General features: G+C 40.0%; 1 protein-coding gene across 2 annotated transcripts in view; it reads left to right on the top strand.

The window, feature by feature from the left end:
- CHN2 (chimerin 2) overlaps positions 1-15,180 on the top strand; it is a 151,164-nt gene extending 135,984 nt beyond the window's left edge. For both annotated transcript variants that reach the window (XM_053359573.1, XM_053359572.1), the window contains 6 exons: positions 702-786; positions 4,313-4,486; positions 6,544-6,621; positions 10,626-10,763; positions 10,937-11,042; positions 12,574-15,180. In XM_053359573.1, coding sequence (XP_053215548.1) covers positions 702-786; positions 4,313-4,486; positions 6,544-6,621; positions 10,626-10,763; positions 10,937-11,042; positions 12,574-12,745 — 753 coding nt within the window. In that variant the 3' untranslated portion in view covers positions 12,746-15,180. The remainder of the gene's footprint in view (positions 1-701; positions 787-4,312; positions 4,487-6,543; positions 6,622-10,625; positions 10,764-10,936; positions 11,043-12,573) is intronic.
- The last annotated feature ends 1,869 nt before the right edge of the window (positions 15,181-17,049 follow it).

Below are 17,049 nucleotides of genomic sequence, written 5' to 3' on the forward strand. Positions count from 1 at the left end.
GACACTTTCGCTTTGCACTTCACTAGCATATGACGGGCATAGTCTTTGTTTCTAATAAGCTTTGATGGTATTAAGGAATTAGCTTTCAAATTGCAATATTGGGAACTAAAAGCACAAAAAAGCAGACGCCCAAATTACCATGGAATAACTAGGCATCATGTCCCTAAAGAAAATGCACCAAATCCCAAAGTTGGTAAGTTTCCAAGGAAATTCATATTGTACCAGGCACGTCCAACAGGTAGATCGTGATATCTACTGGTAGATCACTGGACGTCTGTGGTAGATCACTGGTTCTCCCCTAAAAAAAGCTCAAGAACTTTGACGTGAACCCCTAAAAAACAGGGGTAGATCCCTGCCAGTAGATCTCTGAGTAGATCGCAGTGTCTTGGGAGTTGACCACCCCTGGCATATGAGAAACAATAAGCCCATTAAAAGAGTTACATAGATTGGTTTCAATGTCCTACAGTGTGATTAGGTTTTGTTTATTTTGCCTTGCGAAATGAAGAGGACCCTGAGACCAAAGGCAGCTTTCTTTTCCCCAGGCTTCTTATTACCCTCAGTATTTGGGATGCAGCTGTCAGTGAGGAAGACTTGTTCTTTTAACTGAGTCGTTTGTTGCTTATGTCTTTCTTCTGCTTGTTCCATCTGTCAGGCCATCTGTCTCCCAATGACCCTGGACTGCTTCCCATTCTGTATTACAGGTCCACACGTTCCGAGGTCCACATTGGTGTGAATACTGTGCCAACTTCATGTGGGGACTCATTGCTCAGGGAGTCAGATGCTCAGGTAATCTTAAAAATCTTATTGACCAGGCCCTTAACCCCTGAAAAACAAAACTGTAAATCTCTTTCAAGGGACGATGCAGAGTGACAATGCCCTCCTAAATTAGACAAAGCATTCTACAGTTTAATCCTCTTCTAGAGCAACACACACACACACTTAATGATGATAATAATAATAATAGTAACTGTTTTAAAGTGGATGTCACCATTTCACTCAATGAAGTCAACAACTGGTGTTTCTATTTTTTTCTTTTCTTTAATGAAGTTCAAAACTGGGAAAGAGTGGAACTTTTGCTATGGGAAATCCTGGCTAAAATTTGAATTCCCAGCTCAAAATATATGAGTAACTATTGAGCCTTTTGCGGGATTATAATGGACCTAATAGTCTGGCAACTAAACTGCTCAACTGGACTGGACTGGACTGGACTCTATTTCTAACCTCATGGACCTATGGTTAATGGATACTAGTCATATTGCTGTTATTGGTTGTTGGCATTTAATATATGTTAGCTACCAGTTGCCAACGGGTTGTTAACTGTCCAGAAGAATCTGACGGCGTACGTTCTGAGCCTTTAACAGAGATTCGATATAAAGAAATAGGTAATCGTAGCTTTCATGTCATGAAGTCAAACTATGTTGCCTGCTAATTCATGGGTTAGGCACCTGTGGTCCTCCAGATATTGTGGGGACTGCAACTCCTGTCCTCTTGACTAATGGACCTATTGTCGGGGGTTGATGAAGCTTGATAGACAGCCATGGCTGAATTTGCTGGTGTAGTTCTATGAATGTGCGACCCAGAAAATAGGTGCAGTTGCAATTTAACATGCCATAGGGTAAGGTGAGTTAGGTGGGGAAGATCTGTTATGCCCCAGAGCTCTTGGGTTTGTGGTGGGGACATCATACTGCCATTTTATATTACGGTGCCTAAAGCTGGTTTCTTTTCTCGGTCAACCATACACAATATAATTATATGACTTAAATGACTGTTCCTTGGTAATTTCTTGTCAGTTGTCATACTTAAGCAGGTATGGGTTCTTGCCAACAACACTGTAACTTGACTCCCATCAGCCCCAGCCAGCATGTCCAATCATTTTAGCCCCTATAAAGAGCTATACACAGGTCTCTGTGGCTGACATGTCCATGCTAAACACAGGAGACCTGTGTGACTTCAGGGTCACCGCCAATCCCTTTAACCTCGCAGGCTCCCTTTGCACAAGTAACACAAGAGGTTGAGTCGACATATAACTAATTATTCTTATAAGAACTGTACGTTTAAACATAATATGTCTGGCTGGATTTGTTTTCATTCTCTTTAAGTATTTAACCTGTGAAAAAAAGTATGTTTATTTAGTCCAAAGATTAACGTTCTGCTTCATTAGGTTAACAATATTTAACTCTAAGCAGACAAACAAGTTTTTAACTACACAGGAAATATTTAACAAGAACTAAAAAAAAAAACCTAAAGGGAGTACCTTAAGTACAGCTGGCTGGGTTTGTTTAGGTTTCACTGAACAATACTGTATTATGCAGTTAGTTTCTGTCTGAATGAGCCCAATAAACCAAACAGATTTAGTTAAAGGCACAGAGGTCCTTGAGGCACAGAGTGTGTATCAAATATTACAAGGAAAGAAACTGTTCATGTTTAGCAGTGGAGTCAAGAATACTTTATGTTGATGGCTGAAAGGGACAGTGATGATTCTGAATCACACTGTGTACTTGTGAGAGTTAATTTTTATAAGAAGTGCAGAAGTCTAAGCCTGCCCAGAATCCCTAATCTCGGTGTTTGAAGCCCTGCTTAATGAATGAGGCAAGCTCTGGTTAGTCATTTGTACGGGTAGTTGACTCTGCACATGCATAGAGACACACTTTTATTATTATTTCACGTGTTCCAAAGAAAGAGCAATAAATCCAGTTTTCTAGCAAATGAGTACAAAGGTTATCTAATAAACGACAAGCATATATTTTAAACACGTATTCATTTTTTTACTGTTCTCAAGCTTCCCCAAACTAGCGCTTAATGCCAGCCAGATGTTGCGGACTACAGCGCCTGTCAGTCCAGCATGGCCAATGGGTCAGGGATGATGGTCAGATGAGAGTACATCTGGAGGGCTCTGGCATGGGGTTAACCCTTCCCTACCCAGATACAACAGAAGGCTTATTTTCTCTTGGCTAGAATAGCTGGTTTCCTTGAAGCCTAATTGCACACAGGGAGATGGAGTTGGCAGCCCCCCTCTCCTAGAACATCACTCCACCTCTGTTGCAATTAGGCTTCTGTCAGGGGCCATGGGGCAGAAACTATACTTAGGCTGCAATCTAGGAGTAAGTCCCACTGGTATATGCGGGTGGCGCTGTGGCCTAAACCACTGATCCTCTTGGGCTTGCCAATCAGAAGGTTGGCTGTTCAGAAGGTTGGTGAGCTCCCATTGCTCTGTCCCAGCTCCTGCCAACCTAGCAGTTCCACAGCACACCAGTGCAAGTAGATAAATAGGTACCACTGTGGAGGGAAGGTAAATGGTGTTTCCATGCGCTCTGGTTTCCGCCACAGTGTCCCGTTGCACCAGAAGCGGTTTAGTCATGCTGGCCACATGACCCGGAAAGCTGTCTGTGGGCAAACGCCGGCTCCCTCAGCCTGAAAGCAAGATGAGCGCCGCAACCCCATATTCGCTTTTGACTGGGCTTAACCATCCAGGGGTCCTTTACCTTTTTTATCTAAGTCCCACTGAACTCAGTGGAGCTCGCTTCTGAGGAGACACATATAAAATTTTACTATAAATGTAACGTTTACCACCTGGATGGGCCTGGATTTCTTGAAGAGCTCCTGTATCCATTACAGTCTTGGTCCTTAAAATTTGTTTTAATTTGTTGGAAGCCGCCCAGAGTGGCTGGGACAACCTAGTCAGATGGACAGCATACGCATAATTTATTGTTGTTGTTGTTACAGTTACCTGTCTTTATTTCAGTTAGCACTGAAATGATCTGAATATCTTGTCAACCCATTTCAAATATATGGGTTATATAATTGTGCCACAGGCACTTGGAAGCATTTCCCACATTCTCCACATGGTGGCCAAAAATTTTTGTTTCAGCCTTAACAGTTGCTCATATGTGCTTCATGTACCTGCTACATTACTAGAGAATTAGAGTACGATTCAAATGTTATATTACATAGGGCTGCCATACATCTGGGATTCATTCATCAGAACGTAATTCTCAAAAATTGGTTAAAATTTCTGGGGAAACCCAGTCATATGGCAGCCCATATCAGAAGCTCAATAACTTTTGTGTCCGGATGTTCACTTTTTGAAATATGGCAACCCTATACTCATAGAATTTCATTCCTTCGCATATTTTTGCCTACCAACCTTTGTTATATTTACAGATTGAACTATTGCCCTCTAATTTACTGTGTGCGGTGACTTCCTTAAAAGTAAGAGTAATTGAGAGCTAAGATGTTAACATGTAGAATGTTGTCATTCTTTCTGAGAGTAAAATAGAAAAAACTCAAAGTAACACTAATACTTTCTTTACAGACTGTGGATTGAATGTACACAAACAGTGTTCAAAATACGTCCCCAATGACTGCCAACCAGACCTCAAGAGAATCAAACGAGTCTACTGCTGTGACCTCACCACACTAGTGAAGGCCCACAATTCACAGAGACCCATGGTAGTGGACATATGTATTCGAGAAATCGAAGCAAGAGGTATTTACATGTTGATGAAATAGGATTTCCTTCGCTGGGTTACTAAAACGCTAATATAATATCACTGACTGACAAATGTAATCAGATATTATATTACAGAAAACTAAGTAATTTTAAATTACATGTTTTATATAAAGTCTGGTTTCTTTATATTCCTTTGTGGGGAAAAGTTTTATGAACAAATTGTTTAAAGCATTTACTTTGAAGAACAACTTAACCTCCTTTGGTTGAGGAAGCAAATTATAGTTCACTACTACTACCACACAAACAATGTGCATTGTTGTAATTATTTAATATACTTAGCTATATTTTTCAATGTAAAAAACTATGCCCCCTTACATTTAATTTTTCCAGTAATTATTGCACTTTCCGATTAAAACTGTTGGGAGCCATAGTAAAGTCCAGTTGCTTTCAAGATGATAACCAAGCCTATGTGATAACCAAGCCTAATGTGAAATGAACAAATGCATGTTAAGATATTAATGTAAAATAAACTCTTAGCCTATAAATAATAGAAGAAAATACTTATAGAAGGCTTCAATAGGGCGATATATAAATCAATGTGTATATCATAAATCAAACCTAGAACTGTTATAGGAAATTAAAATCTCTTGATTGTGCCACTGGGGTTGTGTCCAATTAAGTTCTACACAGTGTAAAACGGACTGGAATATATTTAATTAAGTTAATAGACCAAAGTTAGTCATTTCCAGTTACCCCACATCGACTTAGTAGCTGAGTGAGTATAGATATTAGAAGACAATGGTGTGGATCCAGTGCCAGATTTACGTACGCATAAGCTAAACAAACTATAGCTTAGGGCCCCACTCTCTTGGGGCCCCCAAAAAATTTTAAAGGGGAAAAAACTGGATGTACATTTCCAAAATATAAGATAAAAAACAAATAAAATAAAACCTACATACAGCAACAGTGTTTTGTGTTGTGTAGGCTCCTATGATGTAAGTAATGCTAGCCTGCTCTCTAAAATATCCCTGGTTTGCTCATTTCTATATATAGGGTGCCTGCATTCTGCATGTACAAATGGTTTTAGATACCCATTAGGTCCATAAATTACCATATAGCATTTATTCAACACAAAAAAACAGCAACAATTTGTTGTTGACAAAGGACAGCTGGATATATAAAGGGCCCCATTACCTTCAGTGGTTTAGGGCCTCATCAAACCTAAATCCGGCCCTGTGTGGATTCCAAGAGAAGTGAAATTTAGGAATTTTACAGCAGTTTTTGATGCCCTCTTCCCACCTGAAGCCGCCTGTGCCCCCACTCCCAAGTATCCACCCTTCTGAGGCTGCTGGAAGAGGTGCTTTGAAGTTCAGAGAATGAAAGAGCCGCCTTTTGGAGGATTTCAGATGGCTGCAGGGACAAGGAGAGGATGGGAAACTTTCCTTCCGTGCACTTCCTCAAATTGATTTCCGCTACAATCCAAGCCATTAGCTTAAATTAAGTCATCATCCTTATGCGGGAAAGGTCATACAGCTCAGTAAGAGAACTAATGGTTTGCATGCAGGAGACCCTGTATTAAATTCCTGTTTTAAAAAAAGAGAAACGGCTAGCAAGCCTTAGAGGCTCTCTGCCTGAGACCTTGGAGAGCAGTTGCTAGGATAGAAGGTTCAAGGCCCTTCCATGGTCCCATTCATCACTTGAAGCATCTCTCTACTTCCTTGCAATGCTCAGTTGTTACAAGATGAATTGCACCCTTGTGCTTAAATAGTGTCAGCCTCCCTTTCCAACGTAGGGATTTCAAGTTATCTGTTACAGATCCTCAAACCGATCCTCCAATTTTCTCCCCTACACACATGGTGTGTGTGGAAAAAACCCTCATTCTTTAAAAGCTAATGATTGCTGTTATGGGCCTAAAGGGGGCATAACTAACCAACTGTGAGAGCTCTGTCAAAAGATGGCTATACGATGAGTAATTTCTCTTGTTCCGAGAATTCGGGAGGCAGAAGCTAACTTGTGAAAAGAAGTAAAAAATAACTGGAGTGTGAAAATGTATCCCTAGACTAAACAGCAGCTGATGAAATTTTTGCCTGCAGGTTTGAAGTCAGAAGGGATTTACAGAGTCTCGGGGTTCACTGAACACATTGAAGATGTCAAAATGGCCTTTGATCGAGGTACAGTACATTTTAGCTGTGGAAAGCCTGTCGGCAATGTTTTAGCTTTGGAAAGCTTGTACATACCCTGTGTTCATTGGCGTTGCACATGTTTTGATGGTGTAATAATGAGAAGGCCGTTTTCCGCCCACAATACTTTCGGGGTATTTTATTATGTACTGGTTTCTATTGGCATTTACCACGTACCGTATTTTTCGCCCTATAGGGCGCACCGGCCCATAGGGCGCACCTAGTTTTTTGGGGGGGAATAAAGAATTTTTTTTTATTTCCCCCCCCCCCAGGCGCGGGGCTGGGGCGGGGGAAGCCCGAGCTTCCCCAGCCCCCAGAACAGGCTGCTATCCGTAAGCCTTGGGAGTCCGGCGGGAAGTCGCGCCAGGCTCCCAAGGCTTGCAGATAGCTTCCTGAAGCCTGGAGAGCAAGAGGGGTCGGTGCGCACCGACCCCTCTCGCTCTCCAGGCTTCAGCGAAAGCCTGCATTCGCCCCATAGGATGCACACACATTTCCCCTTCATTTTTGGAGGAGGAAAAGTGCGTCCTATAGGGCAAAAAATACGGTATGTTAAAACATGTCTTGGGGTGAGTAGGAAGACGCACAGCGTCTCAAAACATACCTATTTGAACTGCTTCGTTTCAGGAAGGACTATACCACGTTTTGTTTCTGCATATTAAATTCTGCCCCACCATCCCTAAAATAATGAGGGTCTAAATTACATTAACACTATACTATAAGGACAGATGAGCTTTAGAGTAAAAATCAGGTCAGTATATTTGTGACTGTTAATTCCACTGAGTAAGCTTGATAGGAATAATGTTTATTTATTCTTCCACGGAATGAATATGGATGCTGTACAGCAACAGTCGCTCACTGTGCTGGCATTGTTGACCAGTTCTGTTCCTGCTAGCATATAAAACATTCATTGTACAGCTTGTTCATAGAGTTCTCATTGTAACATGTGCATTCTGAGCTTTAGTTGGTTGTTTGTCCTGCTTGGCACCACACATCTCATATTTGAGGGTTGTTACTAAAGAAGGATCTACATCGCTATTTTTTTCTGCTTTATTTGGTTTTTTTGCAAAGAGGCATTAGCCTCATTGGCACTAATGGGAACTTTTTTACTAAGCCTCATGGGCACATGAGGGGGTTGATATTCAGGGAGACATGGCTAGCGACTAAAGAGATAAACCTCATCCCCTCTTTTGTTCTGCCCTTCATAACTGCAATTAATTTAAGAGAAATAAGAGTTGTAATCCATGTTATGCATTGAACATTGTGGGTAGATTCATCTTTAGTGTGTGTTATAAATTAAGGGCAAACACAAGTTCTCTTGTCAGCTTGTTTAAAATATGGCCACTGAACTTTGAGGTGCATATGATTCCTACCACAAGGAGACTACAGAAGTGACCTGTTCCTCAACATGCCACCATAACTTGTTTGGTGGTCTGTGGTGGCATAATTAACATAGGAATTTATTCAAATGCTTATATACTATTATTTCATAAAAATAAAAAAACAACAACAAAGCAGTTCCACTTCGTAAACTGTTGCACACCAACAGCTCATCACGCCAAACTGCTTCCCTGTGTTTGGATTTAAAAGGTTGTATGGATTTGCTAAATTTGCAAGAATTGTACCCTAGAAATTCAACAGTTGCGGAGATAGTTATGTGTAGACTAAGATGTTATTTATCTGGTTCATTCCTCATTGGTATTTCCACATGCCCACCCAGGCTGCTTTCAAAATGTTACTTTAAAAAAAAAAAATCTATTCAACAACAACAACAACAATCTTTATTACAGTCCAGAGACCCAACAAATCGTTACAAAAAATCTATTCAGGACAGTGAGCTGTTGAGGACAAAGTTGCTAAACAAGCAAGCAAACAAAGATGGCTGCATGTGGCTTGTTTGTGATGGATCCCTTGACCGAATCATGGTCAAACGCCTCCAAAGTACTGCAGCTTCCCTTATCAGTACCATTGCTCTCTAAAACTACTTATTTTCTCCAGCCGGCTGATTCTTATTAGCATCCAATAACACCAATTTTCAGAATGAGCAATGGTTTTTACACCTGCAGTTTGTGGCATATTGCAGTTCACAAATAGTACATTTGTTTTCTGGAGTGCCTTTTGAATGTTTGAAAAGTAAAAATACAGTGATGGAATCCATAGGTACCATAGATTCTTAGAGCAATTCCAGTTTGAGCAGTGCTTTTCATCAGAATTAATTTCTTGATTTGCTATGTGCCTAGGGCACGGGGCAGCAAACTTTTTCAGCAGGGGGCCAGTCCACTATCCCTCAGACCTTGTGGGGGGGGCAGACTATATTTTGGAGAGAGAAAAAAGAATGATTTCCTATGCCCCACAAATAACCCAGCGACGCATTTTAAATAAAAGGACACATTCGCAGGCTGAGAGGGTGATTGGGCCGGATCCGGTCCCCGGGCCTTAGTTTGCCTACCCATGTTCTAGGGTACACACATTCCTGCCTTTTAAGTAGCCTTCAGTCTTTCCCCATCTGCTTAGCTTATAACACGTTACTGGCAGAGAGATACTTGTCAACTCCCAAGTAAAACTCCTCCATGATATGACTTGCTATGATAACCTATGAATGTCACTTTTATTTTGTAAACTTGCAGATAGCCTGAAAAGGGGATATGGCATTCTGCTTTACCATATCTGGATGGATATAGAGGCAGCTGCAGTATTTTCCCCCCAAAGCATTTGCTTTCACTGTAGCACTTTAGATCTCATTGTACTGCAATTAAATAGAGCTGTCCAAACAACGTTTTATAATACTAACGCTACCGTACCAAGTATATGAGGATAAATATGAGTCTGGCTGGTGCAGAATAAACACTGTGATGGAAGTACTGGTGCTGTATTAGAGTAAATGCTAATATTTCACTCTGCTGTATCAGATACACGGACTGTTTGTTTTAAAGACTTGATCCCCAGTCACAAATACATTTATAATTACACTTGAAGATTCATTCAATTACAATTTAGCTCCTTCCTAATAAGTGTGATTATTGCTGAGGTGTTAAACTTACAATTTGGCCTTCACGAGTAACTCAGCTATACATCTGCTCCAAAGGAAATTTTTGTGGATATATTTCATGTCACTTCAAGTTTAATGCCACAGGTTTCTTCGCAAACCGATTATTTATTCTGCTAAATACAAATGTATTTAAAAACTTTATTGCAGGGCTTTTCATAAGCAAAAGAAAGTACCGTGACATAGAGGAAGGAATAGGTACAAGAACTTATTTTAAAACAAGACCTAAGAAAGCAGGTTTATCACTTGTTTTCTAAAGGGACAGAAGAATGGATTACTTCTGAACAAATTTAAACTTTGTGCCTGAAGACTGAACTACTTAGTAAACTCTTCCTAAAACACTCTCTCTCCCCGCCCCCCCACCACCACACAAATAAGATTTTATACTCATGGTTTTATAATAGTTCCTTATGTGCTGCACTGATAGTTTCACTGAAAGGTATCCTTAAATCTTTTAAATAAAATGAGATTGGTCTACTACAGTACACTGTTCAAGGGACTGTCTTTGAAATGCCTTCAGAAAAACATTTCAGCTAGTACAAATTGATCCAGCAAATGTGTTTGCTGGAGTCAGTGTATGGGAACATGCAACTTCTTGATTGTTTTAGCTTCACTGGCTGAATAAACTTAGGGGTATATAACTCAAGGCGTTCACTTTGAAGCCTTGAAAGAGTTTGGGACAAGCATTCATAAGGGAACATGTCTTCCCATATGGTCATATGTCCATCCACAGAGGTTGACATCGGAAGATCCATAGGCACATCCCAGCTCCATCTGAGGTATAGTTGGTAGGGATGTGTGAAAAGGTATCCTGTGTAGTGTCCAGGTTATGGAACTTCTTCATTTTCCAGTGATTCAAAACCCAATCATGAGCAATGTTTGACAAGATAACTCAAGAATGTCTTCGGCGAAAGAAAAAGTAGGACCTTTAAACCATCTCATTCTTTTGTAGATGGTGACAAGGCAGACGTCTCTGCCAACATATATCCAGACATAAATATTATTGCTGGAGCACTGAAGCTGTATTTCAGAGATCTGCCTATCCCGGTTATCACCTACGATACGTATTCCAAGTTTATAGATGCAGCAAGTAAGTACTGAGGCATTTCATTTATTTATATAGTTTTGTCATAACCTTAACTCTACAATTATAAAACACCTGCAGCAGCAGGAATACTGGATTTCTTTAATTGTATTTTTTTTATTGAACTTTGAAATCTGCATCTGATAAAGCTTACAAGAATCTTGTTTTGTATTACGTAGAGCTCTCCAATGCTGATGAAAGACTAGAAGCTGTCCACGAAGTGTTGATGTTACTTCCTGCAGCACACTATGAGACTCTGCGATACCTGATGATTCATCTCAAAAAGTAAGCGAATTTGCCTATAAAAGGAGGCTTGATCATCTTTCTTTCTTCATAAAGAAATATTCTTTAAAAAACATTTTAAACCGTCACTGCAGAAGAAATTTCTGGCAACACAGCCAGATGGGTGGGGTATAAATAATAAAATTATTATGAGTAATTTTAGTAGTAGTAGTAGTTGTATCTTCAAATTTTAACCAGTTTTACGACGCTGTGGGTTAAACCACTGAGCCTAGGACTTGCTGATCAGAAGGTCGGCGGTTCGAATCCCCGCGACGGGGTGAGCTCCCGTGGCTCGGTCCCTGCTCCTGCCAACCCAGCAGTTCGAAAGAACATCAAAGTGCAAGTAAATAAATAGGTACCACTCCGGCGGGAAGTTAAACGGCGTTTCCGTGTGCTGCTCTGGTTTGCCAGAAGCGGCTTAGTCATGCTGGCCACATGACCCGGAAGCTGTACGCCGGCTCCCTCGGCCAATAAAGCGAGATGAGCACCGCAACCCCAGAGTCGGCCACAACTGGACCTAATGGTCAGGAGTCCCTTTACCAATCAACAAGTCACAGCCATATAAGTAAACTAGAAATGTTAGACATGTAGAAAGATACCTGAGAGTACAATCAGTCATCATAGAGATCACAGTTAATTCAAAACTTTGTTTCCAAGTGGGTTCACACACACACAAAAAGGTTTAGTTTATTACTAAAAGTGTAGGAAAAAAAATTGACGACCAGTTTGTCCACGGGGGCCCTTCACATGGAACTCTCCTGCCCACGTGTAATTGTGCCCCCCATTCAGAAAAAGTGTGTGTGCTGCACTGATCTCCTGTCTCCATTTAAGTGCACAGTGTAACTTACCAGCCTGCCAACACTGATGTCACTGCAGCTTTCTTGGACAGAGCAGTTGCACAACAAATTGACACTGCGGTGGGAGCTGGAGACAATATGGTATAGGCCTGTGGGTAAACCAACAGAGCCATTATGGTACAGGCCCAACCTTATTCCTGCCTTGTCCTACAATAGTTCCATTCAGGTTGCCAAAAAGTCAATGTTGGAAGGGTGGCTCCAGCTCCCCCCCCCCCAGGCCACTATTGCAGTGCAGAAACAACCATTATTCAGCATGTGAAGCAAATATCTACTATATATTTTGAAAAGTAGTTTCTCTGAGCCCTATGCATTTGGACAGCTCTTAAGATATACGGAAAATTTGCATGGCGGTTCCTAAGGTCAAGGAGCAGGTATCTGTTTCTGTTTGGATATAACCTTGAATCAAGATTGCTAACTAAGCCAGGCTTAGGCAAACTTGGCCCTCCAGATGTTTTTGGCCTACAACTCCCATGATCCCTATCTTAACAGGACCAGTGGTCAGGGATGGTGGGAATTGTAGTCTCAAAACATCTGGAGGGCTGAGTTTGCCTATGCCTGAACTGAGGTTTTCAAAACTGCACTTTTTTGTGTTTTCCTAGAATTCCCAATCAGTTCTGGCTATAAAGAAAGGGTGGGAAAACAGTTTAACAGAGATATCACTTTTCTTTCACCTTTAGGATTACCATGAATGAAAAAGACAATTTTATGAACGCTGAAAATTTGGGAATAGTGTTTGGACCTACTTTAATGAGACCCCCAGAAGACAGCACTCTTGCTACACTCAATGACATGCGGTACCAGAAACTCATTGTGCAAATATTGATAGAAAACGAAGATGTTTTGTTTTAAATGAACAAAGCTGTAAACTCATGGCCATCTGCTATGAAAATATAAGTTCAAAGGGAAAACAAATTCCCATAAGAAAAAAAAGGGTAGCACATTATTTTCTGCAGTGTTGCAGATGAACACCAAAACATTTAGTTAAAAGGGGAATGTCTTATAGACATATGCCTCTTTTTTAATTATTTAAGAAAGAACAAAGGTCAGAAGAAAAGCATTTTGCCTTGTATCTTTTGCCTTGCTTCCAGTGTTAACGATGTAGAAAGGTTACAGACTGTTCTACTGTAACTTATTAAAGGACACAAACTTTGTATTTTATTTAGATCATTGAAGCAAAAAGGTACTTTCAACCTGATGCTCAAAGTATTATGCTGGCACAGTTCCTAATGAAAAGAACTGGGTCAGCATAGCAGATTTGTAGGATTGTTGTAGTAAACCCTGATTCAAGAGGGTAAACCATATATGGGGGGGGGGAACAGGTTTCTTGCATCCCGTTTTGGCATGCAATGATTTCTAGATCATGGTAGTTATGTGGAAATAAGTGGCATTGGACTTGATGGGATTTATTTTCCCCATGACAACCATAATGTAGCGCTCAAGACATGCTCTCTACTATTTCAGTTGTGTTCCTCTTACTGAAAATAATGGAAAATTAAGTAGTAGGATTGTAACAATGTCCATGATCTGATTCCAAGCAGAGCTTCTGTACAGGCAGGGTCTTCCTGGTTTTCTTCTATGAACTGTATAATGCCTTGTATACAACAAAGAATTTCTGTATACAGTCGTACCTTGGTTTTCGAACAGCCTAGTTCTCGAATGTTTTGGCTCCCGAACGATCGAAACCTGGAAGTGACTGTTCCAGTTTTCGAACGTTCTTTTGGAAGCCGAACGTCCAATGGGGCTTCCACGACTTCCGATTGGCTGCAGGAGCTTCCTGCAGCCAATCAGAAGCCGCGCTTTGGTTTTTGAATGCTTTGGAAGTCAAACGGACTTCCGGAATGGATTCCGTTTGACTTCCAAGGTACATGGGTAGCATTTCTATTCACACAGGAGAAAAGGAAGACCCTACATTCAGGATATTTTATCTTGTCCAGTATCTTAAGGATCAGGTTGTTTGTCAGTATTAGTTTTTATAGGGGTATACGATTTCTTTCTAATTAAGACATAATTATACTATGTCTAAATGGAAACAAACATGTATTTAAAGTATATTTTTATTTTAGTTTGCTGCAGGAATGTCGTTTTATTTTAGCAAGATATAATTCAATGCGGTGCATTGATGACTTTCCGTATAGTTCTCTTAAGCATTATTGCTATGGATATTGAAAACATTTACCACTAGTGCAGTATTACCCTGACATACCTCTTTCATTGCAAATGCTTTTAATGAGACTTCATTTCTCATGCTCATCTTAATATTATTTGGTTTGTTATGTTCTAGCAATTCATGTTCTTTGCTTTTAGAGGTATACAAATACAGTATTCTATTTATCCACCCTCCTTTCAAAAAGAGGAGGATCAAAGGTTTATAAACAGACACTAGCATCAACTACTACACGTAACACATTTTTTGGAGTACAGTAATGTTTAAAATAAGTGATGCCAGAATATTGGATATTACCTGGCCTTGCTTAAAAGTTAGCACTTATTTAGGGTTAAATTTTTATTATTATTTCTAAAAATCAAGTTGCATTACTTTGCTTCTGTATTTATAAAAGTAAAACATCTGTAAAATTACACACTTTTCTTCAGTGTCTTCTGACAAATTTGTTAATAAAGGAAAGAGAGGTGAAGGATAGAGAATTTGTATATTACCAAATCTCATGGGGGGGGGGGGAATATCTTTGAAAAGGTTGACCTCTCAATGCAATATAATGAAATTCATCCTAATATTAGACTTTTTTCTCACATGGAATTTTCTCGTGAGATTTTTTTGTACAAATATTTCAAACACAAAGGTAGCATAGTTTATTACAAAACTGAATTTGCAATACAAAAGACTCTATTGAGCTCTGCTCTTAATTTGTACAAATCCTAAGTTTCAAAACCCAATTATGCTGTTTTCTGAATTATTTCAGGGAGCATAGGTTTCTATTAAAATTGGGTTGGGGAGTGTGCAACATGGATAATGAAGAAAGAGTAAAGACAAAAGGAGGCACATGAAATAATGTATATCAGTTATCCTTTACATAGGTCACCAAGGGCTAAGCAGACAGACCCAGGCTGCAGGCCAGATGTAAGTGAGGTCTGCTTTGCTGGTACAATGCTAGAAGGGATTCTCCTAAGTTGTACAGATTTCAATTGTTGTAGGTTTATGTACTAAATACTGTCATAAAATGGTATGGAAATGGTTTTATTTTGTGAAGTGAAATATGCTTTGTAATTTATGATAGTGTAAATGGAAAGGGGGGGAAATATCCCATTAAATGTGTTGAGTCCCTGTCTGTAATTTTCACTGCAAGCGAAAAAACTTGCTTTCTCTATGCATTTTTTTAAAAAATGTTGGTTTAAATATCTACACATTTTTCATGCAAAAAATTGTTTTAAAATGATTTTGCTGATAGAACTAATATAAAAGTAATTCAAATAATATATAGACTTATCAGGTGTTCTAAGATTCATACAACTTCCTACATTTAACCTGACCATGTTACTCTTCCCTTTGCCTATCTTTAACAAGATAGAAGATACTATATTTTATGTTTTAGTTTCCTGGTATTAAGTACTACAGTCACCTATCATTATCTTACCAATTTTATACAAAACTCAAGTACGGAAGAAAGCTACATTATGTTATCCAAGAAATGTGCTCCCTTTTATTATTTCCTTTTCTTCCACATAGCTCTCAGTATGTTGAATCACATTATTCAAAGGCTTATTAAGTGCCTGAATGAGAAAACACGCTGAACTATATTACAGAAGTTTCTTCTTGTACTATTTTATGGAAACTGGTTTTGCCAGTTTGTTTTTTGAGCTCAAGATGCATTGTACATAATACAATGACCACATAATACAACCCAGGGCTGTGCCCAAAGTCCATACTGAAATCTGGCAATGAGGTCTCAAGAGGTAAAACTGAGCTCTGCCTAAAAAGCCATCATTTCACTGGTGGGCTTCTGCAATTTATTTGCGGAAGGGTACTTCGCGTACCTTGAGCTTCACAAACAAACATCCCTGACACACATTCCCCAGCGTCTCTTGTGCTCTCTGATGCATCTCTTAAGTACACTGCGAGCCTGTAGACTGATGGCAAATGAATCAAGGCCTTTAAAGGGTTCAGTAACAGGACACAGTGTCTTCATTTCCAACTAAACTGCTACTCTATAAACACAGGAAGTGCATAAAGGTCTTCTGAAGTCCGTGTGAAATCTTGCGACTGTTTTGTACTGATAACTTTCAACAAGTTCAGAAAGCCCTCCAATGCTCTTTGTATCCATCATGCTAACTCTATGTGCCCACCTGTTCCCTGTCTCAGGTACCTAGCAAGGCTCCCTTCCTAAAACAACTTCAGAGAAGCTCAAAGAACCTGCTTATTTTATTATACAGGCAGCTCCCAGTTTACATGGCGATTACATTCCACGGCACCATGTGTTTAAGTGAAATCGCATATATCTGAAACACCACTGAAGAAGCCCCCATTCCATCTCGGCCCCTGTCCCATTCTGCCCCTTTTGTGATGTTTTTGTGACTTTTTTGGTCACTTCGCAGGTTCAGTTGCACAAATATCTGATGCGCCTAAAACAATTGCTGCTTGTACACACCATCCTTAAATTCCTGAGGGCTGGAATCTGTTGTGGAGAAAGAAATTCTCAAATTATTTTGAGATTTAGGTGGCAGGATAGATAAATGGTGACCTCTCTAGAATGAGGAGAGTTTTTTATAGATAAGATCCAGGTTGTGAAAATTAATTACTTGCCCAAAACTATCTAATTGTTAACTCAAATCTCAAGTGTCCAAGGCCAGCATTCGACTATTGGGCAGCACTGCCTTCACACTATTGCCTGAAGCCACTGCACATGACCTGTTTCACTTAAAAAACACTCCTATGAATATACAGCCAGATCTTACACAAGTTTACTTGGAAATGCTCTCAACTTTGTTGAAACTTCATACAAAGAAAGTGTGCCCACTTGTTGAAACTTCATACAAAGAAAGTGTGTGGGATCAAAGACCCAGTTGTTTGGCGGCACCCCACGCAATTTCAAATACACACAGTGGGGAGCCTCAATGGTGCCCCTCTGAAACCTTCACCCGGGGCAAAAAAAACCCCAGCTAGCTCTGCAAAGGAGCATCCTGGTTGCAGAAGTGCCCAT

Source organism: Podarcis raffonei, chromosome 12, assembly GCF_027172205.1.
Source record: "Podarcis raffonei isolate rPodRaf1 chromosome 12, rPodRaf1.pri, whole genome shotgun sequence".
In the NCBI taxonomy this organism is placed as follows: domain Eukaryota; kingdom Metazoa; phylum Chordata; class Lepidosauria; order Squamata; family Lacertidae; genus Podarcis; species Podarcis raffonei.